The sequence below is a fragment of the Eschrichtius robustus genome, chromosome 15, assembly GCF_028021215.1.
Source record: "Eschrichtius robustus isolate mEscRob2 chromosome 15, mEscRob2.pri, whole genome shotgun sequence".
Lineage (NCBI taxonomy): Eukaryota > Metazoa > Chordata > Mammalia > Artiodactyla > Eschrichtiidae > Eschrichtius > Eschrichtius robustus.
This window is the reverse complement of record NC_090838.1, coordinates 26,041,807-26,051,502: the sequence shown is the minus strand read 5'-3', so window position 1 is coordinate 26,051,502 and position 9,696 is coordinate 26,041,807. Positions and strand designations below refer to the sequence as shown.

Genomic DNA, 9,696 nt, shown 5'->3' with positions numbered 1-9,696 from the left:
GCTATTTTATCGATATAAATTATTTTATCTACTGTACAAACTAAGATTAATTAAACGTACATCTACAGTCTATGAAATTATTTGCCAAAAAAATTTCTTTAGTTAAAATTTCTTAATACTTCCCTTTGCAAATATTATTGTATTCTTGTTAAAGAGTACCTGATACTTGTTAAAATATCAAGTAATACAGGACAAGGTGTTATAAAAACAAAACACACAGCTGGGAAGCATTTTATTTTCTTCTACTTCATATAACATTGTTCAGGACCACAAGACTCTAATGGTCTCTTTCCAGCAACTTTTATGACTTCGGAGTACCACTTAAAAATATTTACTGGTGCTATAAATATTACTGTTTTTCTACATATTGACAATTTTAATGAATGCCATATCCATCATACCTCTTGCTTTTTTGGTCAGAAAGATAAACAGAAACTTTAAATCAAATGTTTAGACATTCAAAAGTGGTTTTTAAAAGCACACCCAAACAAACCAAATCTACATCAGCAACTGTTATAATTAGTTTCAACTGTTATTATTAAGAATTCTTAACAAGGACATACTGACTGAAGCATGTATGAGATTTTTAAAATTATATACAATTTAAAAGCAAAATTAAATTTATAAATAAAAAGATTAATGGCCAAATTAAATAAAGTTTAAGCATCAGATTTAAAATATCTTAATTTTTTGGTTATTCAGAAATACATTTTGTGAATAATAAGAATTACTTCATAAATATATATATAAATATAAATATATATCTACAGGATCTGCAATGCAGGAGAAAACCCTTTAAAGAAAAACATTGTACTTTTGGATTATCAGGATGCTGTCATATTTACCCTTCAAGTGAAATATAATTACCATTCCAGGTGCTTTTGGCACAAGTTTTTAGGTGAATATTGATACAATCTTAAAAACACAATGCTTTTATATTTTATTCACTGGACTATGATGAATCAAACAGAATTCAGAATTCTGACCAAAAATATTCAGGTAACTGCAATTGCTTAATTAAATACAAAAAAAATATTGTTTTAAAAAGACCTTAGACTGCCTTTACATCTGGAACATGTAAAATTTTACCAGCAATACGTTTTTTTCAATCCCCTCAAGCAAGAATTCCCAGCCTACACAGAAAGGTAACATTGTCTTTTTCTACTCATATATGACTTAGATCACACCCCAGTATATAAGGACAAAAAATAAATGTATAATAAAAAGATTGGATAAATCAGGAGAGGCTTTTTGGTCTTGAATTCTTCACCCACTAACAATGAAGCAGCACTGTAGGCAGCCCAAAACACACCAAAGAGCTTTAAAAAAACAAACAAAAAAGACAAAAGGCAGCATATTAGCAAGTTAATTAACATTTTGGGTATCATAAAAATAACATTTACAGTATTTTCTTAAAACAACCCTAACAACCAATTGTAGAAGCAGTAAAACTTATTGAGAATGTTTAAAACTTGTTAGGAATATTCATCCTTGCTCTGCTCCCTGACTTCTGCAAATGAAGTCTTTTGTTATCAAACGTGTCTAATCATAAGAATCACCTTGGGTGCCTATTAAAAAACAGAATCCTGGGATTCATTCTAGTTCTACTGAATCAGAATCTCTAAGGGAAGAAGGGTCTAATTATCAGACTTTTTAACAAGTGTCCCTGGTGACTTAAGATAAGGCAACTTTCGGAAAAACTATTATAGGGGTAAGCAGCTGAAAGATATTTGTTTCCTGAAAGAAAACTAATTGATCTTTACAAAGTAGAAATTTTTCCTTTTTTTTTCTCCAAGAAGTAGAAAAACATATTAAGTGAAAATTTTACACAACATTTATTAAGTATCAAATCATTTTCCCAGGACTAGGTAGAAGTATAGTGTTAAATGGAAAGGAGGAAAACCATAACATTTTGGTTGAGTTTTCTTTTTTTTTTAATGTTTGAAAATTTTTCATAATAAAAAATTTTTGTTTGCTTTTTTTTTTAAATTGAAGCATAGTTGATGTCCTAATGTATAGCACAGGGAACTATATTCAATATCCCATGGTAAACCATAATGGAAGAGAGTTTTCTGATTATGCACGTGCTTAATTTTAAATTATTTCAACTAGAAATTTATATAATACTTACCAATATAGTCACTGAAGGCACTTTACAGAATAAAATGAAAGGAAGAACTATAACGGTAGGAATCAGGGAAACTATGACAGAAACAGACCTGGCACAGACCAGGGTTTCTCAACCATGCACTAATCAAATTTTTGAGCTGGATAATTGTTGTGGTAAGTTGTCCTGTGCACTGTAGGATGTTTAGCAGTATCCCTGGCTTCTAGTCACTATATACTAGTGCCATCCCAGCCCTCCCCATTTGTGATACCCAAAAATGTCTCCAGACATTGCCAAATGTCCTTGGGGGGCAAAATCGCCATCAGTTGAGAACCACTGGTACAGAGGTAAAAAATAAATGCTGGCAGACTGACTGAAAATGTATTTGAGATGGTCCAATTTTATATTGTGCTTTTTAAACTAAAAACATACAAAAAAACCTGCAAGATATTTTAAACCTACAAAAAAGTATAGGGAGGAGGGCAGACAGCAGAAGCAAGAAAAACTACAATCCTGCAGCCTGTGGACCAAAAACCACAGTTACAGAAAGACAGACAAGATGAAAAGGCAGAGGGCTATGTACCAGATGAAGGAACAAGAAAAAACCCCAGAAAAACAACTAAATGAAGTGGAGATAGGCAACCTTCCAGAAGAAGAATTCAGAATAATGATAGTGAAGATGATCCAGGACCTCGGAATAAGAATGGAGGCAAAGATTGAGAAGATGCAAGAAATGATTAACAAAGACCTACAAGAATTAAAGAACAAACAAACAGAGATGACCAATACAATAACTGAAATGAAAACTACACTAGAAGGAATCAATAGCAGAATAACTGAGGCAGAAGAACGGATAAGTGACCTGGAAGACAGAATGGTGGAATTCACTGCTGCGGAACAGACTAAAGAAAAAAGAATGAAAAGAAATGAAGACAGCCTAAGAGACCTCTGGGACAACATTAAACGCAACAACATTCGCATTATAGGGGTCCCAGAAGGAGAAGAGAGAGAGAAAGGACCAGAGAAAATATTTGAAGAGATTATAGTCGAAAACTTCCCTAACATGAGAAAGGAAATAGCCACCCAAGTCCAGGAAGCGCAGAGAGTCCCATACAGGATAAACCCAAGGAGAAACACGCCGAGACACATAGTAATCAAAGTGGCAAAAATTAAAGACAAAGAAAAATTATTGAAAGCAGCAAGGGAAAAACGACAAATAACATACAAGGGAACTCCCATAAGGTTAACAGCTGATTTCTCAGCAGAAACTCTGCAAGCCAGAAGGGAGTGGCATGATATACTTAAAGTGATGAAAGGGAAGAACCTACAACCAAGATTACTCTACCCGGCAAGGATCTCATTTAGATTTGATGGAGAAATCAAAAGCTTTACAGACAAGCAAAAGCTGAGAGATTTCAGCACCACCAAACCAGCTCTACAACAAATGCTAAAGGAACTTCTCTAAGTGGGAAACACAAGAGAAGAAAAGGACCTACAAAAACAAACCCAAAAAAATTTAGAAAATGGTCATAGGAACATACATATCGATAATTACCTTAAACGTGAATGGATTAAATGCCCCAACCAAAAGGCATAGACTGGCTGAATGGATACAAAAACAAGACCCATATATATGCTGTCTACAAGAGACCCACTTCAGACCTAGGGACACATACAGACTGAAAGTGAGGGGATGGAAAAAGATATTCCATGCAAATGGAAATCAAAAGAAAGCTGGAGTAGCTATACTCATATCAGATAAAATAGACTTTAAAATAAGGAATGTTACAAGAGACAAGGAAGGACACTACATAATGATCAAGGGATCAATCCAAGAAGAAGATATAACAATTATAAATATATATGCACCCAACATAGGAGCACCTCAATACATAAGGCAACTGCTAACAGCCATAAAAGAGGAAATCGACAGTAACACAATAATAGTGGGGGACTTTAACACCTCACTTACACCAATGGACAGATCATCCAAAATGAAAATAAATAAGGAAACAGAAGCTTTAAATGACACAATAGACCAGATAGATTTAATTGATATATATAGGTCATTCCATCCAAAAACAGCAGATTACACGTTCTTCTCAAGTGCGCACGGAACATTCTCCAGGATAGATCACATCTTGGGTCACAAATCAAGCCTCAGTAAATTTAAGAAAATTGAAATCATATCAAGCATCTTTTCTGACCACAACGCTATGAGATTACAAATGAATTACAGGGAAAAAAACGTAAAAAAGACAAACACATGGAGGCTAAACAATACGTTACTAAATAACCAAGAGATCACTGAAGAAATCAAAGAGGAAATAAAAAAATACCTAGAGACAAATGACAATGAAAACACGACGACCCAAAACCTATGGGATGCAGCAAAAGCGGTTCTAAGAGGGAAGTTTATAGCTATACAAGCCTACCTAAAGAAACAAGAAAAACCTCAAATAAACAATCTAAACTTACACCTAAAGAAACTAGAGAAAGAAGAACAAACAAAACCCAAAGTTAGCAGAAGGAAAGAAATCATAAAGATCAGAGCAGAAATAAATGAAATAGAAACAAAGAAAACAATAGCAAAGATCAATAAAACTAAAAGCTGGTTCTTTGAGAAGATAAACAAAATCGATAAGCCATTAGCCAGACTCATCAAGAAAAAGAGGGAGAGGACTCAAATCAATAAAATCAGAAATGAAAAAGGAGAAGTTACAACAGACACCGCAGAAATACAAAGCATCCTAAGAGACTACTACAAGCAACTTTATGCCAATAAAATGGACAACCTGGAAGAAATGGACAAATTCTTAGAAAGGTATAACCTTCCAAGACTGAACCAGGAAGAAACAGAAAATATGAACAGACCAATCACAAGGAATGAAATTGAAACTGTGATTAAAAATCTTCCAACAAACAAAAGTCCAGGACCAGATGGCTTCACAGGTGAATTCTATCAAACATTTAGAGAAGAGCTAACACCCATCCTTCTCAAACTCTTCCAAAGAATTGCAGAGGAAGGAACACTCCCAAACTCATTCTGAGGCCACCATCACCCTGATACCAAAACCAGACAAAGACACTACAAAGAAAGAAAATTACAGACCAATATCACTGATGAATACAGATGCCAAAATCCTCAACAAAATACTAGCAAACAGAATCCAACAACACATTAAAAGGATCATACACCACGATCAAGTGGGATTTATCCCAGGGATGCAAGGATTCTTCAATATATGCAAATCAATCAATGTGATACACCATATTAACAAATTGAAGAAGAAAAACCATATGATCATCTCAATAGATGCAGAAAAAGCTTTTGACAAAATTCAACACCCATTCATGATAAAAACTCTCCAGAAAGTGGGCATAGAGGGAACCTACCTCAACATAATAAAGGCCATATATGACAAACCCACAGCAAACATCATTCTCAATGGTGAAAAACTGAAAGCATTTCCTCTAAGATCAGGAACGAGACAAGGATGTCCACTCTCACCACTATTATTCAAGATAGTATTGGAAGTCCTAGCCACGCCAATCAGAGAAGAAAAAGAAATAAAAGGAATACAAATTGGAAAAGAAGAAGTAAAGCTGTCACTGTTTGTGGATGACATGATACTATACATAGAGAATCCTAAAACTGCCACCAGAAAACTGCTAGAGCTAATTAATGAATATGGTAAAGTGGCAGGATACAAAATTAATGCACAGAAATCTCTTGCATTCCTATACAGTAATGATGAAAAATCTGAAAGAGAAATTATGGAAACACTCCCATTTACCATTGCAACAAAAAGAATAAAATACCTAGGAATAAACCTACCTAGGGAGACAAAAGACCTGTATGCAGAAAACTATAAGACACTGATGAAAGAAATTAAAGATGATACCAACAGATGGAGAGATATACCATGTTCTTGGATTGGAAGAATCAACATTGTGAAAATGAGTATACTACCCAAAGCAATCTACAGATTCAATGCAATCCCTATCAAATTACCAATGGCATTTTTTACGGAGCTAGAACAAATCATCTTAAAATTTGTATGGAGACACAAAAGACCCCGAATAGCCAAAGCAGTCTTGAGGGAAAAAAATGGAGCTGGAGGAATCAGACTCCCTGACTTCAGACTATACTACAAAGCTACAGTAATCAAGACAATATGGTACTGGCACAAAAACAGAAACATAGATCAATGGAACAAGATAGAAAGCCCAGAGATTAACCCACGCACCTATGGTCAACTAATCTATGACAAAGGAGGCAAAGATATACAATGGAGAAAAGACAGTCTCTTCAATAAGTGGTGCTGGGAAAACTGGACAGCTACATGTAAAAGAATGAAATTAGAATACTCCCTAAGACCATACACAAAAATAAACTCAAAATGGATTAGAGACCTAAATATAAGACTGGACACTATAAAACTCTTAGAGGAAAACATAGGAAGAACACTCTTTGACATAAATCACAGCAAGATCTTTTTTGATCCACCTCCTAGAGTAATGGAAATAAAACCAAAAATAAACAAGTGGGACCTAATGAAACTTCAAAGCTTTTGCACAGCAAAGGAAACCATAAACAAGACGAAAAGACAACCCTCAGAATGGGAGAAAATATTTGCAAATGAATCAACGGACAAAGGATTAATCTCCAAAATATATAAACAGCTCATTCAGCTCAATATTAAAGAAACAAACACCCCAATCCAAAAATGGGCAGAAGACCTAAATAGACATTTCTCCAAAGAAGACATACAGACGGCCACGAAGCACATGAAAAGATGCTCAACATCACTAATTATTAGAGAAATGCAAATCAAAACTACAATGAGGTATCACCTCACTCCTGTTAGAATGGGCATCATCAGAAAATCTACAAACAACAAATGCTGGAGAGGGTGTGGAGAAAAGGGAAACCTCTTGCACTGTTGGTGGGAATGTAAATTGATACAGCCAGTATGGAGAACAATATGGAGGTTCCTTAAAAAACTAAAAATAGAATTACCATATGACCCAGCAATCCCACTACTGGGCATATACCCAGAGAAAACCATAATTCAAAAAGACACATGCACCCGAATGTTCATTGCAGCACTATTTACAATAGCCAGGTCATGGAAGCAACCTAAATGCCCATCAACAGACGAATGGATAAAGAAGTTGTGGTACATATATACAATGGAATATTACTCAGCCATAAAAAGGAACGAAATTGAGTCATTTGTTGAGAAGTGGATGGATCTAGAGACTGTCATACAGAGTGAAGTAAGTCAGAAAGAGAAAAACAAATATCGTATATTAATGCATGTATGTGGAACCTAGAAAAATGGTACAGATGAGCCAGTTTGCAGGGCAGAAGTTGAGACACAGATGTAGAGAATGGACATATGGACACCACGGGGGGAAAACTGCGGTGGGGTGGGGATGGTGGTGTGCTGAATTGGGCGATTGGGATTGACATGTATACACTGATGTGTATAAAATTGATGCCTAATAAGAACCTGCAGCATAAAACAACAAACAAAACAACTAATACTAAACTTTCATTGGGTTATTTGTATGGAAATATGTTAATATAAATGTTTCAGACATTACATGAAATTTCTAAAAATCTTATATTTGTATTTGTATGGAAATATGTATGGAAATATGTTAATATAAATGTTTCAGACATTACATGAAATTTCTAAAAATCTTATATTTGTATTTGTATGGAAATATGTATGGAAATATGTTAATATAAATGTTTCAGACATTACATGAAATTTCTAAAAATCTTATATGTTCTGGTATAATGTTATAAGTCATAATCCTAGTTATTACTTTAAAATGTGTATCTCAGAAATAACTAATTTTCTTGTCAACTGCATTATTATGAACTTTCATCAAATCTTTAACCGTGGTCATTTTTAAGTCTTTTGTCATTTACAGACAGTTCTGGGTGTACTCTGATGATTTTGCAAATATGTTCCTATAAAAGGGTTTCATCTTCAAGAAATTCATGGAAAAGACTCTGACAAGTACAGGTTTCTGGTAACTGATTGTACTGCTGAACTGAATGAATAAGCATTTTCAGAACTCTAATGAAAAACTGATGAACTCATAAAAGTGCTAACAAAAGATCAAGATGGAAAAAAAATTAATTACATGGGACTGAGTGAACTGATGAGGATGAGTATAATTTTTGTGACTTTCTGTCTGAATTAAAAAAAAAAAATCCCACAAGGACTCAGAGGCAAAGAATATACAAATCAATTTTCACTGCAAAGTAAAGGAGCTGTTACAGTGGAGGATTACTGGACTGAATGTCAATATTATGACATAGTATGAGTGTGTTTCATGTTTGGTAATTGCAATCATTGTTGCTTTTGTTGTGGTCATCCATGTACAATGCTTGGTGTCAGTCTATTTATCTCTTGTAAAAATAAAATACAGTGCGTGTGTGTGAAAAAAAAAAAGTATAGGGAAATAAATGAAGTAAAATTATAATCAAATTGCATTTGTATGGCATGATTAAATTTTTTTGTAAATAAATGGTTAAAGATTGGTAAGAGTTACAGAGACTTAATGTTAAAAAAATTAGTGCTTGTAGATTAAACTGTATTCTAACGCTAGAGTTAAGTGATGAGAGTTTTGCAACATTATTTCTCAGCAAACTTTGGACTAAAACAAGAAACATGTAAAACAGATCGCTATACACAGAAGATTAAGTGATTAGGGAAAGAAATGTGGGGAAGAAAATCTAAAGTTTAAAAAGAATTGTATCCTAAACTTTTAATGATATAAAAAAGATTCTTCCATTTTATAATAATACATACACATGTTGCATAAAGAACATTAAGACCAATTTTCAGTTGAACTCAATGACTGAAAATAACCAGAGGACAGTTTTAGCAATTTGGGAAGTAGTCTCAGAAGCATTCAAACAGGCTTTAACCCAAGTAAAACAACACACAAGCAGTGATCCTGAATGATTCAGTAAAGTGGTATGTTCACTAAGGCTAGATAATTAAATGCCAGCATGGGGCTAGCTCTTGCACTGCAAGACTTTTAAACTAAGTGCTAATAATGACAATTAAAAAAAAATTTAGGATTAGAGGAAAGAAAGCTCTTCTCCTTGGTCTCTTAAGTGTTCAAACAGTTCAAACATACAGAGATGTTCTCAAAATATTTGTTTAACATTTATAATAATAACAGCTACCACTCTGCCTATTCTGTCAAGCACTATACTAGACATTATTTATACTTTAAAATCTTCATAACAAACCCTAAAAATTAGTTAAGACTCCCATTTTGCATAGGAGGGTATGAAAAGATATCTCCCCAAGGCAAACAGCAAGTAAGTGGCAGAACCAGAATCTGAATCCAGAACCGATTGGTTCCAAAATCCAACTCTTCTCAATACCCAAGGCTTATATAATGTCAGTATTAGTCTGTAGTTACTCAATTCTAAAAGGAATAATTTCTTTTATATTGGAATTAGTAATAAACTTTAAGTAAAACCAAAACCCATAAAAGTTACTCTACTTAAAAACTTAAGTATTTAAGTCCAAGTTCTATTTTCCATAAAG

At 33.9% G+C, this 9,696-nt stretch overlaps 1 protein-coding gene across 1 annotated transcript in view; it reads right to left on the bottom strand.

Annotated features, from left to right (window-relative positions):
* Nucleotides 1-657: 657 nt before the first annotated feature.
* Nucleotides 658-9,696, bottom strand: part of YIPF4 (Yip1 domain family member 4) — a 33,025-nt gene continuing 23,986 nt past the window's right edge. The window contains exon 6 of the mRNA XM_068564934.1: nt 658-1,319. Coding sequence (XP_068421035.1) covers nt 1,182-1,319 — 138 coding nt within the window. The 3' untranslated portion in view covers nt 658-1,181. The remainder of the gene's footprint in view (nt 1,320-9,696) is intronic.